The following is a 27,328-nucleotide window of genomic DNA, read 5'->3' on the forward strand; positions in this document are numbered from 1 at the left end:
GGCAACCCCGATGGTGTCCTCCAACGACCCGGTATTGTCGGACTATTCCACCTTTGTGAGTCGCTTCAAACAGATGTTTAGCCGTCCTGGATTGGAAGCCTCTGCTGAAGAAGCCCTATGTGACATCCAACAAGGCTCGCAAGACGTCCTGCAATATATAACCCGTTTTCGTCAGCTGGCGGCAGAGACCACTTGGGTGGAACGTACTCTGGTAACTTTATTTCGTAGAGGACTCAAAGAAGAAATAAAGGATGAACTAGTACATTCTACCAGAGCAGAAGAGCTTCGTGGCCTGATGGATCAAGCACTGTCCATCGAATATCGTCTTCAGGAACGGAGATCGGAAAAGAAAAGGAGTAGAGGGTTTTCCCAGCCAAGTAGCTCACGAGCTTGCCTACAGCGTTCCGAGGAACCTCGCACTCCTGCTAGAGACATCGAAGGGGAACCCATGTAGGTGGATACTACCCGAGGTCCGCTCTCTGCTAGTGAACGAGAAGACAGACGCAAGAGAGGGTTGTGCCTGTACTGTGGTTCTGCTGGTCACATGCTTCGTACCTGTCCTGTACGTCCGCCCAGGCCTTCGGGAAACGCCACCTCCCGTCCTCTGTAAGAAGGGAGGGGACGGGATCTACAGCTATACCTTCCATCAGCTCCTTTAATGACAATACAACCGCCTTGTTCATTTTTCCTGTCCTGTTACAACTTCCTGACGGTCGTCAAGAAAAGACTATGGCATTACTAGATTGTGGTGCTAGTGGTATATACATGGACAAGACGTGGGCTGCTGCTCACCAAGTTCCTACACAAGCAAAAGAAGTACCCGAACAGGTACACACCGTGGATGGATCCTTGATATCCTCGGGTCCTGTAGACACCACTACCCTGATGTTAAGTCTACAGGTGGGAAACCATCAAGAACACATTTCCTTCGATCTTATCACGTCCCCCAACCATACCATCATTCTTGGAATTCCGTGGTTCATCAGACATAACCCGTATATAAATTGGGTAACCCGGACAGTTTCTTTGTCTTTGCAATTTTGTCATGAGAACTGTTTTACTTCCGACAAGTATTGGTCTCCGAAAAGATCCTTGGATACTGAAGGTGCCACTGGTATGTCCATTAATACGGTCCAAGGGGTCCCAGACCACTATTTGGAGTTTCAGGATGTTTTCCAAAAACCGTCGAAACCTGTGCTACCTCCACATCGAGAATATGATTGTGCTATTCCATTGGAACCCGGCACAATTGTTCCTTTTGGGAGGATGTACTCTCTCACGGAACCCGAAAGAGAAGTTCTAAAAGAGTATCTGGACGAAAATATACAGAGTGGTCTTATTGTTCCATCGTCGTCTCCGGCTGGGGCTCCTCTCTTTTTTGTGCCCAAGAAGACAAAGGATCTTCGTCCTTGCCTGGATTTTCGAGGTCTGAATAAAATAACAATTAAAGATCGTTATCCTTTGCCTCTCATCAGGGACATACTAGAAGCTATCAGAGGGGCTCAACGTTTTACTAAATTAGATTTACGAGGAGCTTACCACCTTTTACGCATAAAAGAAGGCGACGAATGGAAGACAGCTTTCAGGACTCCATTTGGCCATTTTGAATATAGGGTTATGCCGTTTGGCCTCACTAACGCCCCGCAATCTTCCAGAGATTTATGGACTCAGTGTTTTCAGACCTTCTGAATCAGACAGTCGTGATCTACCTAGATGATATTCTTATTTATTCTAGAAATCCTGAACTCCATTCTTCCCATGTGAAACAAGTTCTTCAAAGACTTCGTGCTCATCAACTATTTTGCAAACCAGAAAAATGTGAGTTCGACATGACGGAAGTCAAATATCTGGGCTATCATTTAAGTCCCACTGGCATAGCTATGGATCAAGAAAAGGTACAAGCTATCCTAGAGTGGCCTTCTCCTTCTTCCATAAGAGAAACACAATGTTTCCTAGGGTTAGCAAACTTCTATCGACAATTCATTCTAGACTTTGCCAGACTGACTAGCCACATAACTCACACCTTAAAAAAGGAAAATTTTAAGAAAGGGTTTGTCTGGACCGAGGCGGCTGAAGCAGCCTTTCAAGAATTAAAGAGAGTCTTCACCCAAGCCCCCATCTTGAGACATCCAGATACCACCAAACAATTTATAGTCGTTACTGATGCTTCTGAGAGAGCCATCGGAGCTGTCTTACTCCAACGACAAGAGGATGATGGTCTTGAACATCCTGTTTTCTACTTGTCTCATATCCTTTCCACAGCTGAACAACACTATTCTGTACTGGAAAGGGAATTATTGGCTCTGAAAACAGCCTGCCTTGAGTGGAGACAGTTTCTGATGGGTTCCAAGGAACCATTTGAGGTGAGGACAGACCACCGTAACCTACAATGTTTACGAAATTTTGTATGCCAGAATAGTCGTCAGGCCCGCTGGGCCTTTTTCTTCAGTCAGTACGATTTTTTTATCACATATATTCCTGGATCTCAAAACATTCTGGCTGATGCTCTGTCTCGCCGATATCCAGAGTGTACTCCTTCCTCATCTCAGTATCTTCTGGAACCCCGTAAGATCATTGGAGTGGCTCAGTCTTTCCTGGAAGAAGTACAACTGGAATACGCCAACCTATCGGACCACGACATTGAAGAACTAAGACCATTAATACATAAGAAACAAGGATATTTTTATTATCAAAACCTGATATTCCTCCCCACTAACAAGGTGCAAGAAAAGGCATTACAAATGTGCCATGATTCACCTGTAGCTGGTCATAGAGGCATCAAGGCCACACAAGAACTTCTTTCACGATTTTTCTGGTGGCCTACCTGGAAGCTGGATGTGGAAAGATACGTTCAGGCCTGTCCCATATGTGCCCAAATCAAGATACCCCATACCAGACCGGCAGGATTACTACAGCCTTTGCCTGTTCCACCGGCCCCATGGCATACCATCTCTACTGATTTTATGTGTTCACTCCCACCATCAGCAGGAAACCGGGTCATCATGGTCACGGTGGATTCTTTCACGAAGATGGCTCATTTCACTGCCCTGAAAAGGCTACCCACTTCTCAAGAACTAAGTCAAATATTCATTGATCATATCTTCCGTCTCCATGGACTTCCACATACCATAATATCTGATAGAGGACCTCAGTACATTTCCCGATTTTGGAGGCATTTTTGTAAAACACTAAATATTAATAGAGCCCTGTCTTCAGGATTCCATCCTCAGACCAACGGCCAGACCGAGCGTCTGAACCAAGGACTAGAGCAATATCTTCGATGCTTTTGCAATTCTACCCAAAGTAACTGGAACACTTACCTCTCTATAGCAGAATTTTCCTACAATAACTCAGTCCATAGTGCCTCCAAGGTCACTCCCTTTTTCTGTTCATATGGTTTTCATCCTACCTCTTTTCGTACTTCTCCACAATCCAACTCTCCTCTACCCGCTATTACCTATTTCTCCAAACGCCTTCTCCAAATCCATAGACTAATTCGATCTAATTTGTTACATACCAAGAGATATATGAAGAAGGCTGCTGACAAGAGACGTGCTACCAATCCAGACTATCATCCGCAAGATAAAGTCTGGCTCTCCTCCAAATTCTTACCCTCACGTCTTTCTCAAAATAAGTTCACACCTCGTTACTATGGGCCTTTCCGTATTCTTCAGTTGGTCAATCCTGTCACTGTCCGTCTTCACTTACCTCATACATGGAAGATTCATCCGGTCTTTCATGTTTCTCAGCTTAAACCTTATGTGCCTGACCCTTACTCACGTCAGTTTCCTTGTCCACCTCCTGTACTCGTGGATGATGTTCCTGAATATGAAGTACAGGAAATTTGTGACTCTAGTCTTTTTCACAAACGCCTTCAGTATCTGATTCATTGGAAGGGTTATCCTCTCAGTGAATGCTCTTGGGAAGATGCATCTTCTGTTCACACTTCTCGCCTGATTCAACGCTTTCACCGTTTATTTCCTCTCAAACCTGGCCCTTCGGGAGGGGGACCTACTGTCGCGCCGCGTGGTGCGGCGCGAGCCGAATGTTCGGCACAAGCCGGGCGTTCGGCTGGGGCCGCACAGCGCGTTTCTAAAACGCGGCGCGCCCCCAGCCTTTCATGCACTTTTCGAGGCCCCAGGCATTGCATGGGGCCTCGCTCTATCGTTTTCCACCGCCTTGCTGGGGTCTCCTGACCCCCCTTACCTGTTCTTCTTTCTTCCTTCTTGTCCTCTTTCTTTTCTTCTTTCTGGGGTCTTTTTGTTGTACTTTTTTTATGTCTTCTTCCCTTCCCAGGTTACCTTTCTCTTCCCAGCATTCATTGTTCCCTATTCTCTATGGTTTCTATTCTGTTTTGTTCTATGTACCTCTTCCTGTCTAATATGGTGTCCTTTTACTTCCTGTGGGTCACTTCCTGTCTTTTGGTATATAAGGGCTGTGTTTTCTTCATTTCCTTGCGCTGCAACACTTTCTGCTCAGTTAGTGTCTTCGCTCCTGATTTCCTCCCCTTTTGGTTCTGGATTTCAGCATTCTGTGTTTCCTGACCTTTGCTCCTTTTGGATTCCTGTTTGTTTGTTCTTGTTTTTTCCAGGAATCTTCCTGTTTGGAGGTTTTCCCCCTTTTCCTAAGGGTTTTTTTCCCTCTGGCGCTATTTTCTGAAGGGCACGGTCTGTTCTTGGCGTCTCCATTGCCTACAGCACCGTGGCTACCAGAAAGAGTCGCCCCTTTTTGGGCCAAAGTCGAACATTGAAGATCCACGCCACCAGATCTGCAAATTCCAGGCGCAAGCAGCACGTGAGTCGTGACACAGCCATGGTGGTGCCGAGTTCAGCACTACTGTGCTGCTCACAACTTCCCTTTCCATCATACTTTCCATGGTGGTGGCACTGCCATGAAAAGAATGGTGGAAAGCCAGTGCTGAGTGCCAAGGCACCCTTGGAATGCGCACTGTCTGCTATGCTATGCAGACAGTGTGCATTTTGAGGGTGCTGATGTGCGATGGCATTGGCTTCCGCTCCCTAAAGGAAAGGAGGCCAATGCTGCCACACTGTTTTACCAGGCTGTCCGGTGGAAACGTCGTAATGTGATGTTTCCGCCAGCCAGCCCGGTGGAAACATCGTAATATGACAGGGTGAGGCCGCCGACTTGACGCCAGCCTCATCCCCGTGGCTTTGCGGTCTGACTGCCGGACTGCCAAGGTCGTAATCAGGCCCTGTGTCTCCCTAGAAATGAATGGGGGAAAAAGTAAATATGTTGAACAATTGTATTACAACATGTTAAAAAAATTAAACATGTAAAACATGTCAAAATGTTATAAAAATGTAAATAAATTACAAAGCATAAATTAAATAATAGTATAAAATAAATACAATTATTTAATATATACTAAAAACTTATGTTAAAATGATGTTGAAAATATGTATAAAACAATTAGGAAAAAGTTAAAAATTGGAAAATGTACAACATGTAATGCAATTTAAATATGATTTACATTTTTTATGTAATAATAAAAAAGTAATAATTTTTTTATCTATATATGTTTATTTTTAATTTGAAATATATATTTTTAAAATGTAAAAATAAAAATAACTAAACTTTGAAAACAAATACATTTACAAAAATGTTAGTCTTTATTGTATAAAATATGTAATTAATAAAAAAATCACACTCCAACGTAAACATTTTTTAACAAAGTGTTGGTCACTAAAGGGGTGACATATACTATTCCCGCTGCAATCTATACCAATTTGGGGAAGGTGTTTGACACTTGAAAGGGTGACATTTACTATTCCCACTGCAATCAAGAATTTGGGGAAGGTTTTGGACACTAAAGGGGTGACATATATTATTCACACTCCAATCTATACCAATTTTAGGAATGTGTTGTACGCTAATAGGATAACATTTACTATTAACGCTGAAAACTAAAGCGTTCCTATCTTACAAAGCAAAATCCTGGCCCTTCTCCCAGAGACCAAATCAGAGATGAAACAATAAAGAAAATAGTTATTTTCTTTATATATGACCCTTACTCACTCTAGAAGTGGCATGCTTCATCATCGGTCCATCTCAGCCCCTAAAAGCCAGGGTGGGCTCTACCAACATTCTGGGAGCACTTAAAAAATTTGAGAGCCAACTAATTAAAATTGGTGGACACTAAAGTGCTGTCATTTACTATTCCCACTCCAATCTAAAACAACTTGGGGAAAGTTTTAGACACTAACAGCGTCACATTTCCTATTCCCATTCCAGTCTATACCAATTTATTGAAGGTGTTGGACACTAAAGGGGTGGCACTTACTAGTCCCACTCCAATTTAAACCAATTTGGGAAAGATTTTATACACTAAAATGATAGCTTTTATCCTTCTCTCAAATGTAGAACAATTTGGGGAAGGTGTTGGACACTAAAGGGGTGACATTTATTATTCCCACTCCAATCTAAGCCAAATTGGAGAATGTGTTGGACATGAAAGGGATGAATTTACTCTTTCCACTACCATCTAAAACATTTTATGCAAGATGCTATGAACTAAAAATGTTATGCACACAATCATTACTCCATACACACACAAAATGTAGGATACATAAAAATAAACTGAAGTTTGTTTTAAAAGCACATTGTCAAAACTTCAACCTATATATTTATATTTAGAAATTCAAATCTGAAAAACATTTTTAAATGCTATTAATAATTAATGTATTTTTAAACTATGAACTACCATTCCTAAACTTGGAACCATAAAATAAAAAATAAAATCATAATCCAAAATTAACAATGATAAAATTAAAAAAATAACACCAACCTTTAAAGTATAAATGTAAAACAAATACAATTACATTATAATTGTCAACATAAAAAAACTTGAAATATTTTAATTCCCATTATTTTTATACATTAATACAACTAGAAACACAATTTTTTTAAATGTCATTATGAATAAATCATCTGACTAAAAATTCAAATTAAAAAAAATAACAAACATATAGAATAAAACACACCACAAATTGTTACATACAAAATAACACAATCATTACTCCATACACACACAAAATGTAGGATACATAAAAATAAACTGAAGTTTGTTTTAAAAGCACATTGTCAAAACTTCAACCTATATATTTATATTTAGAAATTCAAATCTGAAAAACATTTTTAAATGCTATTAATAATTAATGTATTTTTAAACTATGAACTACCATTCCTAAACTTGGAACCATAAAATAAAAAATAAAATCATAATCCAAAATTAACAATGATAAAATTAAAAAAATAACACCAACCTTTAAAGTATAAATGTAAAACAAATACAATTACATTATAATTGTCAACATAAAAAAACTTGAAATATTTTAATTCCCATTATTTTTAAAATGTCATTATGAATAAATCATCTGACTAAAAATTCAAATTAAAAAAAATAACAAACATATAGAATAAAACACACCACAAATTGTTACATACAAAATAACACAAACAATATTACATACAACGATTATTCTAGAATGATTATTTTTACAACAATATTAATAATAACATTTAAAATTATAATTTTACCTTCAATATTCCTGTTGATATTTGTGACATTCCAATTTTCTTGACACACTATTTTTGTATCACAGTATTTTGTTTCAGATACTTTGTCCAAACACCATTCAAGACATGGTTATCATTGATGTTATCTTGAAGTTGAGATACTTTTTCAATGGCCTTGCTATTGAATGCTAAGTGAGTGATGGACGAGTAGTGGGCAAGGTAAACAGGGTCTAGTGTAGGTTTCTCTTTGAGTGAAAGCATCTGGCCTGCCTTGAAAGCTTCTGGGAAGATGTATTGAGTGAGGGAGGCATTGATAATGAGAAGTAGAGAGTGTCCCTAGAGAGAGCTTTGATGAAGGACCAGGCTAGGACATAATGGGCCAGATGAACAAAGGGTTTAGCATTTGCAAACCCTCTGCACTGGTAAATCAGAGGGTTTGTAAATGCTAAAACCCTTTTTCCTATGCAATAAACAAATTTAGGGATTTGTAAAAGTGATTCCAAATTGCCTAATGTGTTTAGAAATGGATAGCTATTTCGTATTTGGAAGGACGTTTGTAGGCGTCACTTTCGAATACAGAATAGGTATGCTGTTTATTAATGGTTTGAGACCAAAACCAGGTTGCAAGACATTGATATTTTACAGACACCTCAAAGGAGGTACTAACCCGTTTGCAAAAGTGAAGGGGTCCTCTTGATACCCCAGAGCCCTGGGTGAATTTAAAAAAAGGTTTGTTTAAGAGGGGGCATTGGTCCACTAGAACATTGCCACCTCGTAAGCAAAGAAAAAAAAGAAACTTCTATTTGAGTGCATCCCAGAAAATGTGAATGCATTTAAAAAATAATGATTGCTTCAATTTAAAGCTTAAAGCAATCACAGATGTAGCGGTCTGCAGACCCCAGCAGGTCACCATCCCTGCAATGCTAGCAAATTGGAGTGGGTTGCAATTTATTCATGAGTTAGGTCAAATTGCAACTCACTATGATTTATTTTTTTGCCAACTGACCTATTACTACATAGGTCAGTTAACAAAATACCACACTGGTAGCAAATATAGTGGTCACAAATTGCGACCAGTGTTTTGTGACCAGTGTTTAGTATGCCTTGCCCAATTATTCTTAAGAAATGGCCTTGATGGAGTTGAGTATGTCAGTGAGATATGGGAGGGATAGGACTTTGAAGGTTGACCATCGCAGGATTAAGGGGTGAGTGTAAGAAACAAAACTGGCTTGGTGTTGTCAATGTGCTGTTGGATCTTCTGTCACTACAGGCAGAACTGGTATATAAGGTCTGTCGTGAGAGGTATAGCCGGCAGGGAGCATGCGGTAACTCGATCCAACTGGATCAGATCCCCTTAGAAAAGTGGCCAAGTCTGGAGATGTCTGGCTTTGGGATCTGTGGAGGGAGCCAAACCAGAGGTCCATCTGGCTGTGGAGGACTAACACTGCTCAATAGTCAATGGTTGGTTTGGCAAACAAAGCTGGTGATTCATTCACATCACTCTAGCACATCAGAGGCAATACATCTAGGGCAGAATTTAGGTAGTACTGGGAACAGACGGAACTACTAACACTCATTGACATTGAACGATTGAGTCCCAAGGTATGGCAGCACGGATATACTTATTGTATCTGATTTATTGTTTCATTGGAAGTGTGCATGAAGTAGTTTTGTTCTGGTACTCTTCACGCATCATTTGAAAATATCAACAGAATCTTGTGGGTTATATAAAATCAGAAGTGTTTGGAACACCTTGAAAAGTTATTAAGGTCCTGAAAACGATTTATGTCTAAGAATTGGGCAGCTTTAATACTCAATAGTTTACTTCTCATACTGCCCGCCTAACATCTTGGCCTCTTAATGCGAGAAATAGATGTATGATCAAAGAATGTGTTATACTGAAGGCATGAGCAGAGCAAAATGCTATTTGAATGTTGGTGGTCCAGAAGCAGGCACAGAACACAGGGCCAGCTTTAGTGCTGGTGGCACCCAACATGACAGTCTTTTTTGGCCCCCCACCCCATGACCTCCGCCTCAGATTGCCTCACTACCACCTGACAAAAGTGCCCCTCATCTCTCCATAGCCCTTCTCTCACATTCATTTCATTTTTTTAAAGGGCTGATAAAGGCTGGCTTTACTAATCCACTCAGCTATCCATCTAAAATACAGATATGTTCTTTGTAGGAGGTATAATAACCCTCTGCGCTACTTTATGGTGAGTCAAACTACCACTGGACAAAACTCAGCTCTCTCTCTCTCTAGCAGGAACATTAATAACAAAAGTTATCTTGACATTTTTATTGCTGCCTGAAAGCTGGATGCACAAGGAACTCTGCAGCAGGTGATTTTGAATCGTAAATTGTTGCTAAACACAGCGCCCTCCTGAGGTCAGTGCCCCCCACACCAGGTCGGCGCCCAGGGCGGCCTCACCGGTTATACTGCGCTTAAACCAGCCGACAACAGGCATTTAACAGGACTCTATAAATAAAGCGATTGAAGGAAACAAAGAATGCTCATTTAATGCACAAGAGGGACATGGTTTGGGGCTCACAATCAATTGACGGTATACATACTAGAATAAAAGTTCATCATACTACCTGTGGTTCTTCCAGATGAATACAGAGCCAATGCTGCCTGCACTGCTACAAAAGTAAAGGGGACTTGGAAAACCTCAAACATGACTTCAGCCATCTGCGACTTGCTCTTTCGATCCATGGCCGTCTCCGTGAGCATGACAGGATGTTCTTCAGGATTAACACGGAGCTGGTTATAGAAGGTGTACTGCCAGATCTGCGGAACATATAATCTTTATTTCAGACTTTGTAACTTTGACGATTACGAGAAACCAATAAAGTGATCTAGGGTCAGAGCTCTTTCAATTCTTAATTGAAATAGACACTGGAGCCAGAGGAGAATATTTAAAGCCGTGTTCTTGTTAAGGTGCACTGCATTGCACGTGGAGGTTACCTCTCGCACAGTAAGAATATGGCATTCCCTCTGGTCACTGGACTCCTACAAAAAAGAAAGCCCTTGTCTGTGCATCTGAATACTACAGTGGGGAACTCATTAATATTTATGAGCCTGTTTAAATAGGTCTACAACTGAAGGTTTGCCACGGCTCCACTGGATTATTACTACAGAAAAGTAGTGTGAACAGCACACACATTTCAGATTACTAATAAATAGATTTAGGTGTCAGCACCAAGAACCCTGGTTTCACTAACTACCTCCATGTCCTGACAACATTTCACAGCAGTCTTTAGCACATTTTATGTTTTTTTGGAATTTTATGTCCATCCAAGATTGCACTAGTTGTGCCCATTTTTATGCACTTTTGGCTCAAGATCCTACAAATAATTTTTACAGTATCTTCAGCTCTTCGACTCACAATATTGCCTTTTATGTGTTGTACACACATTGTCCTTAGTTTCACGATAATCCAACAAATGGATAACTTAATGGAGCGGAACTGCTTACTCGTCCTTTTCGTTTCGTTCAATCAGACTGAACGAAACGAAAAGGACGAGGACGCAGTTCCGCGATTCAGATCCAAGACTAGGAGCCCATCAAATAATATAGGGCCCTTCGTGATTTACCAAATGAGTCTGAAAAATAAGTGGACTCCATGAAGTTATCTGTTTGTTGGATTATCGTGAAACTAAAGACAATGTGTGTATAAGCATATGGATCTGGGATGACTGGTTAACCGGTGCCTATTTGACTTATGGTACATGAAGTGTGTACTTTGTGTGATGGAAGCTTGTACTATTTTGGGTTGTTGTCTATGTGGGAGCACAGGGGAAGCTTGCAGTACTACTACAGCACTGCACTTCTCCTGTGTATGTAACTGAGTAATTCAGTGCCACTGTTTGTGTTTACCAGCTCTGTCTAAAAACAAAGAAGCTTGTATTGCAGCAGCCATTGTTGTACCAGTTAATACAACACTCCTGCTGGACTGGAACTACTTTGTGGGTGTTAATAAAGTTTGCGCTGCCATCTATGCTGTCTCCGATGTATGATATTTGGTGAGTCCGCCCTGGTGTAACCCACGCTTTACCTGTGCTCTTTGTGATAATGATGCTTGCATTGCAACTGTCTCTGTTGCACCTATTCTGTGCATGAGGAAAACTGAGACCTCCGCTTCTTGTGTTTGTTTTCCAATCTGACCAATGCTTTCAGTACCACTGAACGTGTCCAAGGTGTTTTCCCTGCCACTGCACCTTGGGTGTATGTGATGGCCATTCGCACTTGGAGTAGCATGGAGGGGTGGCGTTCTGTTTGTGTGTATTTTGATCTGCTGCTTCATGTAGCAAACCTGCTCTGCATACGATGATATAAAAGGAAATGCCATAAAGGAGATGATTTATCAACTTATTCCAAACTCCCCTATATCGGGATCTTTGCACTCACAGGAATCACTGATCAGGACACGCTATTTATGGACCGTGAACCACTACACTGCCTAACTCCCTACAAGTGTTCGCAGAGGTGGGTGTCTACTATGTCTCCATCGCAGCTCAGCTCAACCATTCTCAATACTCATCTTCTCTTATTTCATGAAGAATGGCTTTAGAACAGCGTCAGGATTCTGATCATATTTTTAAAGATTAAACAGCTAATCCACAATGAAGGCACCCTCTTTCTTGCATTATGTGAGTTAGTTTCCCCATAAAATAATGATCAATGCATTCACTCCACAATATGAATGTATGGTGATCGGGGCCTAGTGGGAAGGTTTCTGGGTGGGGTTCAAAGGGTTGGGTTGAAGGCTGGGGTCAGTTAACCAGTATAGAGACAGCGGTAATAGATATGAACTTTCGTTTTGTGATCATGCAATTTTCTTGCCATTGACTGAATGCATTGCTTGCTAAAATGTGTAAGGGTTTTTGCACCATTGCTCCCAGAAGAAGCTGATTGTTATTACGAACAGAATAAAATTACGCCACTTAGTAGTCTTGTGTCCCTTTTAGAACATTTACTTTCAAGAACGGTGCCCTTGACCAAGATTCACATTTTGACTCCCTTGGTTTAATGCAACGCTAACACGCGGACATTAACACGAAAAAACACGAATATTCAAGAAAATATTCTGCTAAGATTCATGCCTTAAGGTGGTGGCTGCAGCTACCTATGGGGTTGAACTGTATGTACATGTGTATCCATTATACAGATGTGAAAATATCTGCCTGGGGTCATTGCTGCACCTGGGTCTTGGTACCCCAACCCCAGTAACTCCGCTAAGGTTAATAGATTGGTGTAAATAGCGTAGTGAACATTGATGCGCGTTGCTCACTTCTGTATTAGCTCAAGCTCCAGAGAATTCCTCCTTCAATGAACTGTCTCTGTGTCATGACGGAGGCGGTCACAGCAAACGGGGCACATGAGGTTGTGTCGTTAAAGCAAGTAGAAAATATCCTCCAAAAGTCTGGATGTTGAGATACTTTTACATTCTATCTTGATAACAGCCCAGACCAGAAATACCTGGTTCAAAACATCCCAGAACAAGCATTTGCAATGCAATATGTCTCACATTCGCCAGAGTTAGCGCTATTGGTGTTGTAAATGATAATGTCTTTTATTGATGTGTTTGGTTTGGATTGTAGGGGATGTCTGTGGTGTGGAGTGGACATTTGTGGTTCGTATTTTAATTGTTATTTGTGGAACTGTGCAGAGTGGAATTGTATGGTACAGAGTGTATTTGTGTAGTGGAATTATGTAGCAGGATGAATATGTTTGGGTGAGAGATACATAAAATAGATAGAAAGGAAGATAGAGAGGGACTGGTAGTTTACTTAGAAACTGGTGCATGCTTCCCTCACACAGATGGTAGAATGCAAGCTTTCCTCGCACAAAAGGTACAATGCAAGGTTCCGTCACACAGAAGGTACAATGCAAGCTTCCCTCACACAGGGGGCACCATGCAAGCTTTCCTCACAGAGAATGTACCATGCAAGCTTCCCTCACACACAGCAGATAGTACAGCCAGCAGCAGTGCATGCTTCCCTCACACACAGCAGATACGGTACAGGCAGCAGTGCATGCTCCCTCACAGAGAAGGTACAATGAAGGCTTTCCTCACACACAGCAGATACGGTACAGGCAGCAGTGCATGCTCCCTCACAGAGAAGGTACAATGAAGGCTTTCCTCACACATAGCAGACACAGTACAGGCAGTAGTGCAAGCTTCACTCACACACAGAGTAGATACAGCACAGGCAGCAGCAGTGCAGGCTTACTTCACACGCAGCAAATACAGCACAGCAGCAGTGCAAGCTTCCCTCACACACAGTGCAGATACAGCACAGCAGTAGTGCAAGCTTCCCTCACACACAGTGCAGATACAGCACAGCAGTAGTGCAAGCTTCCCTCACACACAGCAGATAAGGCACAGTAGCACTGCAAGCTTCCTTCTCAGACAATGTACAATGCAAGCTTCCCTTACATATGGAACATACACATTGCAGGCATTAACCTGGTAGTAATAAAGTTCCACCAATGGGCAGAGAGGATTCCCAGTGTTGAGGATAATGAAGTAATAAAGTGCTGCTGCTACCAAATAGTATGCATTACTCCCCATATTTTGCCTTTTCTTGCTGCACAATTGATTCATTCCTGCCCTATAATTTGTCTTTTGCCAGTCACATATTGTAATCGTACTGAATATACCACTGATTCAAAAAGACTACTAGGGTTGTGAAAGAAGGCATTTGTTTGGCAATTGAATTTGTATAAAAACATAATTCCTAAATGTGCACCTGGAAGATAAATCAAAACACGGAAAACGGTAAAGCACATGGAAGATTAAAAGCACACAGAAAATAAATAAATAAATTAAAGTACAATTTAAAATGTACACATTTATGCTATTGAAAAAGCACAACCAAGCATTCGCACTGAAGAGAAATAAAAACATGGGGCTGATTGAAAAGCGCAAACAAAATAAAAAGCTAAAGTGTTGTTAACTTTGAAAAGTGGATTTTGGTTTATGTAAGCATAAATTATAATCCCTGTTTAAAATGTTGTGTTTTTTTAGGCGACCTACATTTTATATTTTAAACAAAACAAACAACAATAAAACCACAGCCAAACATGCACACAGAAATTATTATTTCTTTCCACTTTAAAAAGAATTTGTTTAATTTTTGGACCTCAACCTTACAATTTAAAGGAATAAATAAAAAGCACAGTTAAAGGTGTGCAGAGAAGACTATTTTTAAATAAAAAGGGCAGAAGTGTACATTGCAAAATCAGGCGCTGGTTGGAGCGGTTGATAATATCTAAATTACTAGTCTATATAACAAAGCAACCTGCTAACCAGACATGCCAATTAAATACTGAGGAGTCTGGTCACAGCAGGGCTGTCTCCACGTGTGGCACCCACCAAACCTGCACTAAGAGGTGTGAACCTTGTAGTAAAGTATGTTTAACATACTGAAAAGCGTGGCTGCCATATAACGCTCAACTGACATCTCCTACTCCGCCAGTTCTCCAATTGGTATTTGGAACGACAGGTATTTTAGAAGGTGTAACGAGTGTAACGAGTGCTCTCGGTATGTATTCGGTACGGTCTTTGTATTTGTAATTTGTATTTGTATTTGTATTTGTATTTGTAAAGGGAGAAGCTCACCCGGCTACGGAAGTAAAACATGCCTGGTGTAACAAGAAATATATCCAGTCAATAACAATGAATTGCAGGTATAGTGGTGCTTCTGGCAGTATTGACTACTAAACATAATAGTGCTCTGGTAGTTCTAAATAAAAATACGTTACTAATAAACAGCCAGTACGGCTGGGAAATAGAGAATTCAGTTTAAAAGTACACTTTTATCTTACCAACCTTAGTCCTAGCTTATAAACAAATAAATCAAAAAGTAAAGATCGAAAAGCACAGAGAACATAAAAAGCAAAAGCCTTAATCATGCAAAAACCATGAGTTGTTGTAAAGGAAGCCTTCCCAAGCAGGAGCTGATATATATGCCAATGCGCAGTAGCTAAAAAGTAAAAGCCTTTTTGCCACACAAAAAGTGATTTTTTTTTTTGAGACGCTGGTAGAACTGCGAAAGTTAAAAGTGGATCGTCTCAGACGGTCCGGTAACTTAAGTCAATGAAATGAATTGTAAGCATAATAATAGTGCTACTGGCAGTTCTAGTTAAAAAACGAGCTGCTAGTAAACGGCCAGTAGGGTTGGGAAATGTAGAATCCACTTTACAACGCACATGGTTATCCTAGCAACCTCCATCGTAGACGCCAAACCAATGAACCCCAAAGCCCAAATTTGGAAAGCACTCGGAAGGTAAACAGCGAAAGCCTTGGTAACCTTCCCAGAGCAGGGGCTGATTTGCAAAGACATGAAAGATCAAAATCGAAAACCGTGTCCCAAACATGTTTATTATTTTAAATAAGCCTAAATTGTAATTCACTTTGATAAGTTTACATTTATTTTTGCGAGCTCAACCTTACATTGTTGTAGAACAAAGAAACCCAAAACAACATCTGGATGTGCAAACGGAGGAGAAATACATTAATTTTAATTACACTTCAAAAAGTAAATCTAATGTCACCAAACATGTTCTTAAATTGTAAACAAATAAATCAATATCAGAAAGTGCACGAAAAAAAGCATTTTAATTAAGCAGAAATTCGAATCCACTTTCAAAAATGTACGTTCATTTAGACGAGCTCAATCTGCTAAATATAAAAATAACTGCATTCTTTTGTGTGCAAGATTAGTACCCATTGTGCATGGCGAAAATCAGGATCTGCCTGGGAGACAGGAGGCCGCGGGCTTTAGGATCATGCCCGGCCACAGGGCCTCCGCCTCTCTGATGGAGACTGCAGCTAATGTGTGAGGCAGAAAAGCCAGGGAGGAGAAAGGAAAGGGAGCCTGGGAGGAGAAAGGAAAGGGAGCCTGGGTGGAGAAAGGAAAGGGAGCCTGGGTGGAGAAAGGAAAGGGAGCCTGGGTGGAGAAAGGAAAGGGAGCCTGGGTGGAGAAAGGAAAGGGAGCCTGGGAGGAGAAAGGAAAGGGAGCCTGGGAGGAGAAAGGAAAGGGAGCCTGGGTGGAGAAAGGAAAGGGAGCCTGGGTGGAGAAAGGAAAGGGAGCCTGGGAGGAGAAAGGAAAGGGAGCCTGGGAGGAGAAAGGAAAGGGAGCCTGGGAGGAGAAAGGAAAGGGAGCCTGGGAGGAGAAAGGAAAGGGAGCCAGGGAGGAGAAAGGAAAGGGAGCCAGGGAGGAGAAAGGAAAGGGAGCCTGGGAGGAGAAAGGAAAGGGAGCCTGGGTGGAGAAAGGAAAGGGAGCCTGGGTGGAGAAAGGAAAGGGAGCCTGGGAGGAGAAAGGAAAGGGAGCCTGGGTGGAGAAAGGAAAGGGAGCCTGGGAGGAGAAAGGAAAGGGAGCCTGGGTGGAGAAAGGAAAGGGAGCCTGGGAGGAGAAAGGAAAGGGAGCCTGGGTGGAGAAAGGAAAGGGAGCCTGGGTGGAGAAAGGAAATTGTGAGTGCAAGGAAGGAGCACGGGGGGGCCGATGGGGAAGGAAAGCGAGGAGGAGAGATAGGAGGGAGGGGGAGCGAAAGAGAGAAGGAGCAGGAATGGAGTGAGTGGGAGGGACATGAGTGAGTGGAAGCAGGGCCGGCTTTAGGACTGGTGGTGCCCTGTGCAACAGTTTATTGTGGTGCCCCCCCCCAACCCCATGTCCTCCTCCTCGGTTTCACTCACTACCACCGGCAAATGTGCCCCTCATCTCTCCACCACTCCCCTTTCACATACATTCATGTGTTTTAAAGCACTTGTAAAGGCTGGCTTTACTAATCCACATAAAATATAGGGGCATATTTAAGAGCCCCTAGCACCATTCTAACGCTACATTAGTGACATTTTATTTACGCTAATTTGGCATTATAAGGCCAAAAGCACTGTGCCATATTTACAAAGTGGCGCAATGCATGCACTTTGTATCCCTTTGCGCTACATTATCCCTGCACCAGGCATAATGTATTCAAAGGTGGCATATCCCATTGGGGGGGGGGGGCAAAAAAAATCACGCACAGCAATCTGACAGTTTTCTTTGCGTCATTTGTTTCTGGCACTTTAATGCTTGCTCAGAGCAGGCATTAAAAGGAGGCGTCTGTCACTAGTCCCCTAACTACCTCCATGTTGTGCCGTATTTTAAATATAGCGCACACATGGTGGCTATGGGGCGCAAGAAAAGTAGTGCAGCACTGTGTGCAGCGCTACTTTTTTCAAATGTGCCCGATAGGGGCATATTTAAGTGCTCCTAGTTCCATTATAATGGCACATTAGTGTAATTTTTTTTAAGCTAATGTGGTGTTAGGAGGTCGAAAATGCTGCCCCATATTTACAAAGTGGCGCAATGCATGCGTTGCACCACTTTGTCAACCTTTGCGTTACATTATGCCTGCACCAGGCATAATGTATGCAAAGGGAGCATCTCCCCGTTACGGGGCCCAAAAAAATGGTGCAAATGAAATCTGACAGATTTCTTTGGATCATTTTTTTGCAGCACTTTTAATGCCTGCTCAGAGCAGGCATTAAAAGGAAGCTTCCATTGGTTACAATAGGCCTCTGGGTGCTTTGCAAGATTAGCCTCAACATTTTTGATGCTAATCTTGCAAAGTGCCGGACTAACATTTAAAATTCTGAAGCTAGTCCTCTAACTACTGCCATGGTGCACCGTATTTTAAATATGACGCACACATGATGGTGTTGGAAGGGCGCCAAGGGGCACAAGAAAAGTGGCGGAGCACTGTGTGCAGCACCACTTTTTTTTAAAGATGCCCCATAGGGCAGGGCTTAATTTGTACAAAAAAAGGCGCTGGTGCCCAAATGCCTCCTCTTAAACATGTGGCTGCTGCTATTTAATGTGTGAACACTTAATACAGAGGCAGCATAATCCTGAAGCCATCTTGGGCCTCTTCAAACCATTTACAGGCACTCCATGCACCTTCAGCTCGCTCTTGCGGATTTCTGCTTTTTCCCCCATTGTGACGCTTTTTCGTTTTTCTATTCCTCCGTCTTTCCTATATGTGTCTTTTTCACGCAGTAAATGTTTGAGGCAGAAAAATAAGTACTGCCTTCAAAAATAAGTGCATATTATGCTTATGCCAGGCATAATGTATGCAAAGGGGGCAAAAAATGACAAATTTCTTTGCGTCATTTTTTTCCAGCACTTTTAACACCTGCTCAGAGCAGGCATAGGTTACAATGGGCCTCTTGGTGCTTTGCAAGATTAGCGTGAAAATTTTGGACGCTAATCCTGGAAAGCACTAGTCCCCTAACTTCCGCCATGGTGCGCCGTATTTTAAATATGACGCACACATGGTGGCATTAGGGGGCAGTAAGGGGTGCACGAAAAGTGGCGCTGCACTGTATGCAGCCCCACTTTTTGTTAAATATGCCCCATAGTTCTATTTTTTGCAGCAGGCATATTAACCCTCTATGCTACTTTATGTTGAGCCAAAGCTGCCACTAGGCAAAACTCCCATCCCTCTTTTTAGCAGGCACATTAATCACGAGCAAGCGGTATTTTGACATTTTAATTGTTTCTTGAAGGCTAAACGCACAAGGAACTTTTCAGCAGGTGCTTTTAAATTGCAAGTTTCGTAAGTAATTGCTAAACACAAAGCCCCCCCCTAAGGTCAGCACCCGGTGCAGTCGCACCGCCGCACCGCCAAAAAGCCGGCCCTGAGTGGAAGGAAAGGTCAGAATGACAAAGGAAAGCCAAGCAGCTGAGAGGGTGCAGAGAACCCACAAAGTCCCAAAGTGACCAAAAAAACCAGCCTGATTTATAGCCCTGTGCACAGCTAAGCTAAACTCAGAGCTAAAATATTCTGCAAATGAAAGGGGCAGCTTCCATAATCAGGAGTAGGAAACAAAAAAACAAAAAAAACAATACCCTGCAGGCCAGATAAGCAGGACAAAGCATCATTTTCAAGTAGTTGGTCCCTGTGCCCATACAGAAGAAAGAGGGACAAAGAGGCATGACTGACCACCAGCAAGCAATGATTTTGAAATGACACTTAAACTAACAAATGAAATAGCTGGAAGCCACAGAAGTATACAAGCTCGCTTATGCTCGACCTAAAAATGAGCAGGTTATACCTTCAGTTTCAAATGGGTACACTACCAGCACATGATTTACAGATAAATTATTCACTTCACCTATGTTAATTAATGAGTCAATGATTGTTCTGTGGGCAGGCAGAGAAACATCCATGTGTGCGCTTTATGCTTCTTTGCCTTACGTCATTTGTGGCTCCAAAAAAGTGCGCAAACCCCTTTATAAACGTTATGAAGTTGTGAAGTTGTTAATTGTCGGGGTACTAGGCCTTTAGGTTTTATAACTACTGTACCAGCGATATAAAATTCACTTGCAACATACAATCTAACTAGAGGGCTTGGAGGATATACTTAAAACGAAGATAGAAACATTCGTGTGAGGTATTAATTGAGGTCTGAGTTTGCAAAACAACACTGATTGGCGTGATATGTATACTGAAGCTGTAAGGGTTTAAGTGGTGATAGAATGTTATATATTATTTATGTACCTTTTATGTTTTTGTACAAATAACTACGAAATATGTTTTGTTTTGGGTATTATAAACCTAAGTGGAAAATCGGTGTTTTTGAACTGTGTTAGCCAAATGAATGTTTTAAGCATGCTTTACCTGTGCTTTCTGCAGAAAGTTGTCAATGGACTTCTATGATATGAGATACTGTTGCTCAAGACTTGTGGCAATTTTGTATCATTATTTCTGAAGTGCAGCAACTAGAGGTATCATTGCTCCGTTGTAGAGAGATTAATATTTACATTTGTATGAGGATTATTTAGGTGTATGAATTAGCGAGAGGGGACATCTATTGTATTTATCTTTGTGTGTCAAAAATTGGCGGTAGTTGTATGTTGTCAGTTTCAAACACTTTGTACTTTCTTTTTTTTGCCATATTTTGCATGTGATCATAATTCATGAACTTTTTTTTGTTGTGGTGTATTGACAAGCACAAAAAATAATTAAATTGATACTTGGTGGAAAAAAAGATGAGGGTGACAACCTCGTCTTCCCGGAGCTCCGTTTTGCCTATTCATTGAAACCAGTAATTGCACCCCTATTACCTGAAGAATAGAGGACTCCATATAAAGACATGTCCTCTATAAAATAGAAGGATGTTGTAATCATCTACACGCATCACTTTTACTGTAAAAATACCAGGACACAACCCTTGCTCATTTAAGTGTCACATTCAAAAAAGCTCACTGGCCTGGTATTCCACCCTTCCATTAGGAATAACCCATTAATTCAGGACTTCTTTGAGCTCATCTGTGACCTCTTTCCTTCTTTAGAGAATATATTAATCAGAAATCTTAACATGTGTTGCCTTTTATTGTTTTGTAGGGCATTTGCAAGGCAAGGGGGCACACTACTCCACGGTAGTGCTTGGTTTGACGATTGCCATCTGTCACCGTTCCTGCAAGTGTAGTGGTTTTATGTCATTTGTGAGAACCAGAGTTGTGCTCATATCGATTTGTCATTGCACTTATATGTGAGTCTGAAACGTAAAGAAGTGAAGGAAAGAATACTTAAGCATTGAAGCAGGTGAGACAATGGGTTAACCATATGTGTACACATTGTGGCCTACGTGGAAATTGTGTTTTTTAACAGAGACGGCTCTGCCCACGTTGACCTGTGTGTGGCGCTGTGCATATGCATTTGTTTTAGGAAATCTGCGAGAGCAGATGTGGGCATGGAGACATGTAGCTACCTACTATCTGAGAGTGGCCTGTATCATACAGTTTAACCAAGTCGAAAGTGAACTAAACCATGGCAAAGTGTGCTTCCTTGACTTAGAATATAAAACCCAGCATTAGCAGAAAGGGTACAATCTATGTGAATACAGATTATATAGTTGGTTGTAGGATGTGCTCTTCTGTGGGCCTCGCCAAGAAGTGGGGATTATGGGCTCAATTACACGGTATCCTGTGGGCGGGTTGCCCCGGTGTAGCCAAGGGCAAGCCAGGTTAGATATTATGCAACCAGCTTTGTTGACCCTTCTAACTGTAAGCAACGTATTAATGGTAAATAACTAAGCCACCACTTGTGGGAGTAGCGTTCTTTATACAGGCATGCAAGTCCTAAAACATATTAACTAGGTTAGATATTATAGCCACGGTTCCTTAGTACGTTTTAGTTTAGGCAATGTTTAACTTGACTAAAGATGTACTGGTAATCCTACAAATGATTATAATTCTTTGTGCCCAACAAAATACTTTCACTGCAGGTGTGCTGCAAGGAGAATTATAAAGATGTGTACATGAATACAATTTTGTGGCTCTACTTATGGGGCCACGTTTATAATCTGTTCATGTCATATGTCTCACGTGGATCTCCTTTTGTTTCAATGCAGAACCTAGCTGCTTTCACAGAGCATGTGATCCCACTGATGAGGTTCTTCCTATGAGTACGCTTTAGCCTGGTGTTGTGCTAGAGCGGAGACAGCTTTATTGTGAATCTCTGTCAGGATACCTGGTCCTCGGAGATGTTTGCAGGGACTGGACAATAGTGCAGGCTAGCTGAGGGTCTCCTGAGTCACGAGGAAGACAGGGTATACTGACCAGATCAGCTTTGCCTCTTTTAGAACCCTAACAATAAAGCCTCATCTCAACTCAAAGCCTTTCTATATAAACACATCCCCCTTCAACACTGCCAGTCCCTTACTCATGACAAAGGCTCCAAACTTGATTGATCATTGCCAGACAGGAAAATATGGAGACCTCAGAACTTCCTACAGTCAAATCAAACTAACATCTTAACCTACGTATCCCCATGCAGCTCTCCACCCTTTTCCATAATCACCTTATGTTCGCCTCTCCCATGTGATACTGAATGCCATTTTGAAATTATATCAAGACTTGATAACGCATGGTGCTTCTCAGAGCAAGGTGTATGTTTTGCAGGCCTGAATGCTTCTGCCACTCTGGACACACCACATTGGGGTGCGGGACACTCCACATTGGGGTGCAGGCAGGGCCCAGGCAAGAACTGGGAAGGGAAGATGCACTGCTTTGTCTTCCTGGGCCCGCCACACAGAAAGGCTCGGAGTCTACCTATCAATTGACCCTCCCTATTCCTGTCCCAGTGAACATCACCTCATGCTTTCTTACATGCTATGCGCAGGAGAGGGCTGTAGCATACCGGTTTCATCAGGAAGCAGCATCCATGACACCTATTACTGACCCTTAGGATCACAGAACTGTCTGGTAAAGTAGTAGAGAACCTACAGAGGCATATGAACAGGATATGGCCATTTAGAACTTTTCATGCGCAGGTGAAACTGTACATGGGCACCAAGATTGCTCTTAGGCATTTGAGTCTATTCCTGATCATCTGAGGTTGTGCCTGGGAATTGGGAGTTGTGCCTGGGAATTTGTACAAATGCCTGTACTTTGACCGTGCATGGGCATTTCCAGCTATGTGTGATTATGTGTGGTGGCATTTGAAGCTGATCCTGGGAAAATTATGGGGGTTACACACATTATAGCTTCTGATCAGGTAACTGAAGCTGTTCCTGGACATTTAAACCAATATTGGGTCTTTTGCATCTATTCCTTCGCAATTGAGGCATCAGTTTGGGCATTTTGGGGTTTTCATGGGCATACACCGTCCCAAGGTATGAGCTCTCTATCCCTATATAAATCATGGGTGCATGTCTGGCATATTAAGGTTATAAGCTGACATATTCCTGATATATCACAACAGTCCGCATGTTTAGATTTGGAAGGTATCTGTGACAGATTTCAATCTTTTTTTATTGCTATTTTACTTTTGTTGCTGCATTTATATAACTTCAGTAATGTTACTTGACGCCATCTCATAATGGTAACATGTTTTGGGATACTGCAGCCTGTGATGTTTTGGGATACTGCAGCATGACCAACGGTCATGTGATGTCTCTTCTGAGGTATCATTGGGGGTCAAACGGCTTACGATGTCACTTCTACTGTTTTGGGCACTTTAGCAAATTGACATCTGTTAGACTAATCCAACACAACAATCTAAAAGGGCCCACAGATGTAAGGCCACTCTGTACCGTGCTTCCGGAAGGAGCATCACCCACCACTCAATTAGGTTTCATGATAGAGTGAGATAGCGACATCAAAGCAGTGGGATTACCGGACTGTAGCATGTTGTTGCCTACACTTACAAGCCTACACTTATATGCACAGTGCCATTGATCATAGGGAGCCTTGCTGATGAAGCAAGATGCTTAAAGGAAGGCTAAAGCCAGTGCCATGCTTTTCTCCAAACTATCATCAGTCTGAACTAGTTAGAGCATCTCTCCATCAAAGGGCACATTGATGAAGCGTACCTCCAAGGCTCATGAAAATCGTGGGGAGTTCATTCAGGCATGTCCATTTAGCACATAACTCAAACGAATGGAGTGGACCTTTGCATCCATTGAATTTGGAGTAATGTACTATTTGTACCAAGATACTTACATGCTGTGATTAAGTATTTGTTAAAAAATATGAAGCTGTTGGGCAGTTATGCTATTTCACACAGGGCATAGGAAATCCGTTGAAAGGTTAAACTACATTGTTAGATAAGAGGAGGGGACCCCACTGGTCCAACCTTCAGGATTCCCTATCCGTGGAAATTGTGAAATGCACTTTAGTTAATTTTTGCCAGGGTCTGAACCACTAGACGTTCTAATGTAGTGTGCACCCTTAAAAAATAACAACGAAAAGAATCAGCAATGCTTTCTGGTCATCTATATATTCTTGCCAAAGCAAAGAAAGCCACCTGCCAAGCCACACGATAAGTCAAAATAGCATAATTTCACAATAAAAGAAGATGTAGTCTCTGTGCAGCACAGCCTAAAATTTCTGTTAATGGTCGTCTCTGCTGTCTACAGGATTTCCAGGGCATCTTGGTTATAAGCAGGGCAAACAGAAGTCCTCTGAAAACCTATGTACTGCACCTGAAATTTTACCTCTGGGGAGCTTTCCAGCTCACCAGCTTTCTGCATGTGAGTGAGCAACAGTAAACTAGAAGAAATTAAAGTAGGATGTAGTTGATTGCTCTTCCAAAAATTGCACTCATTAAAGGGAAGATCTCAAAACAGACAATGGTGTTACTCTCTGGTAAATGCTGGGTCAGGAAAGGACAATGTAAGCCCCTTGGACCTCTTATGCTTTTTAGCCTTCTCCAAGCGATCTTGAGAATGGTAATCACCAGTGCTTTGAACTTTGCCAAGCTCAAACCCGCTGGCAACATCGGCTCTTCCTTCAGCCTAAGTCACCCTGACACCAACAAGGAGCCAGACAATAACACCACTGTAGGTTTCTGTTTGAGAGGTCGGAAGGTGAGGGACCAACACCAAAAGGCAACTGCAACTGGATACCTTGCTGATTTTAGCGTGCAGTGAAGGAGTGATGAAGGTAGGATTAGCATGTAGTGCCATGGTAATGATCACATTGAACACAGACCGCAGGAAAGAGCTCAAATGGTCTCAGATAATGGGAAAAGGGTACCGTATCTAAGAGAGTCTTGTGAAATCATTAGAAAAAAACAAAGACGGTGGAGCTTGACATGCTTCTCATGAGGCCTGTTTTAACTCTGAGTCTTGTTGTTTGGAAGCAGAGAAAGAAATGAGTGAGGCTTGTGGTGTTTGGTTTTTTTATTCTTGTCCGTGGGCTCAGAAAGGTGGGAGAGTCCTTTGTTACCACCATGCCCCTAGACTTGCAGCAAGGCTGGGAGACATGGCCCCAGTACTTGGTAGTCATAATCTTGGCCTCACACGCCGTAAAGCCTCTGCCGACATTCAAAGAAGGACTTTGAGTTTGATTTTACGCACCACACAAACCAATAGAAATAGGGCACTGCAAATACATTTCTGTACCTGACGAAATGGCCAAGTTCACTTGCAAAGTGCTGCTACAATTTTTTTTTCTACAAATATTTGAATAATGACAAATAATTGACATTTATAGTGGCTTTGCGTGTGTCCTACGGTTTCTGGATTACAATAACATTAAAAGTATGTAATGTGTGCCAGCAGTGACTGACCGACCTGTTGTGGCCCATCCAGTGAGGCAATGGGGATCCATGACATGGGACATTTAGGCGCCCCCCAACTCCTATTGATGGGATTTAAAAATTGTGTATCTGGTGCTTACTGGGGATTTTTCTCATAAGATAATGAATCTGCGTGTTGAAGTAGTAAAAGAAAAGATATGTGTGGTATGGCTGAAACATGTCATTATGACTGTGAAAAAATAAAGGATATTGTCCTAACGGTGTCTCTTGTGCACTAAGCAACGAGTGCAGACGATATCCCTAACTTAAGTAGATCAAGAAAGAAGCTATATTGTGAAGGCAATAGGGATGCTTATTATAAGTATAGTTATTTAGGTTCCGATATTTTACAGATAGACAATGATCTCATTTTTGATTAACAAAATAATGGTGTGTGGCCCAGTGCTCTTTCGTAAAAATGGTGCAAACTTAACTCCATATTTATATTTTGAAGCTAGACTAGTCTAGCATCAAAATATAGGAATTAACATCATTTTTTGGATGAGTGAACCCACCTTGCGTCAATGAGATGCAAGGTAGGTATTCCTATCCAAAAAATGACTCTCAGACCGTAGCACCATATTTATCCCCTGTGCAAAAATGGTGCACGGGTGGGCCTTAATAATGGCACTAAGCCTGTTTAGCACCATTATTTAACGCCTGGTTCAGACCAGGTGTTAAGGTACCTTTGGGCACATTTCCATGACCAAACACTATGGAATGGGCCCACAGGTGCCCACCCCAAACCTCAACCTCAGGAACACGCTCACCCACACCAGAGGATGGAGGACCCCATCCCAAGTAAGTAGGGTAAATATAGGTAAGTATTTTTTAAGAAACATATATAGATGGGTCTAGCATCAAAATATAAATATGGAGTTAAGTTTGCGCCATTTTTGTGTAAAAAAAAGATGCACAAACAGCGCAGAGTCTAAATATGTGCCTAAGTTTGCTAAGTTATTAAGAAATAAGAATATGAAAGATGTACTGTGACTTCCCATAAATATGACCAATAAATGCATTAATGATAAAATATAAAATTGTATTTACGTTTGAAGTATGAGTTTTTATTTGCTGACTAGAATGGAAAAAATGTTGCAGCACCACCAATTTGAGAGAATTGGGAAGATCTATTTATCCTGAAGAAAAAGGTATTGAACTAGGAAGATTTCATCAAAATGTGCATCAACATTTTTGACCCTAATAATCACTGTTTTGGTTGTCTAAGAAAAAAGCAGGTCTTTGATGATATCTCTATGATGGCAGGGATTACTGAGTAAAACAGGAACATATGTGTCCGTTTTGTATGAGCATATATATGTAAAGTGTTATTTAAAAAGAAGGAAGTTACGTTTTTTTTCCACATAAATGAACTATCTGTAACAAATCATTTTCCAAATATTTTAATTAAAAAGATTTAAAAATAATCATATTCATTTTGACATAATGAATGTTACAAATGGAAATAAATTCAGAACAATATACTTGCCTATCTTCTAGAAAAACATGAATGGCATGTGACACTCTCACATTTAACCATGATGCTCAAAGGGGAACTGCAAACAACAATGCCCTATTTATCTTACAGTATCGTCAGGTCTGCCAGCTCCTTGTAGCCTTCAAGGTGATATTTTGGCAATGGATGAAAGCTTCTTGCCCAGCTGGGCAAAGAAACCGATGCTGTAGCTCCAGTCACCTTGCTGCGCTTCCGTC

General features: G+C 41.5%; 1 protein-coding gene across 1 annotated transcript in view; it reads right to left on the reverse strand.

The window, feature by feature from the left end:
- LOC138297384 (actin-5-like) overlaps positions 1 to 27,328 on the reverse strand; it is a 220,467-nt gene that overhangs the window by 78,260 nt on the left and 114,879 nt on the right. Inside the window, exon 6 of the mRNA XM_069236764.1 lies at positions 10,135 to 10,327. Coding sequence (XP_069092865.1) covers positions 10,135 to 10,327 — 193 coding nt within the window. The remainder of the gene's footprint in view (positions 1 to 10,134; positions 10,328 to 27,328) is intronic.

Source organism: Pleurodeles waltl, chromosome 5 (genome assembly GCF_031143425.1).
Source record: "Pleurodeles waltl isolate 20211129_DDA chromosome 5, aPleWal1.hap1.20221129, whole genome shotgun sequence".
NCBI classification, from domain to species: Eukaryota; Metazoa; Chordata; class Amphibia; order Caudata; family Salamandridae; genus Pleurodeles; species Pleurodeles waltl.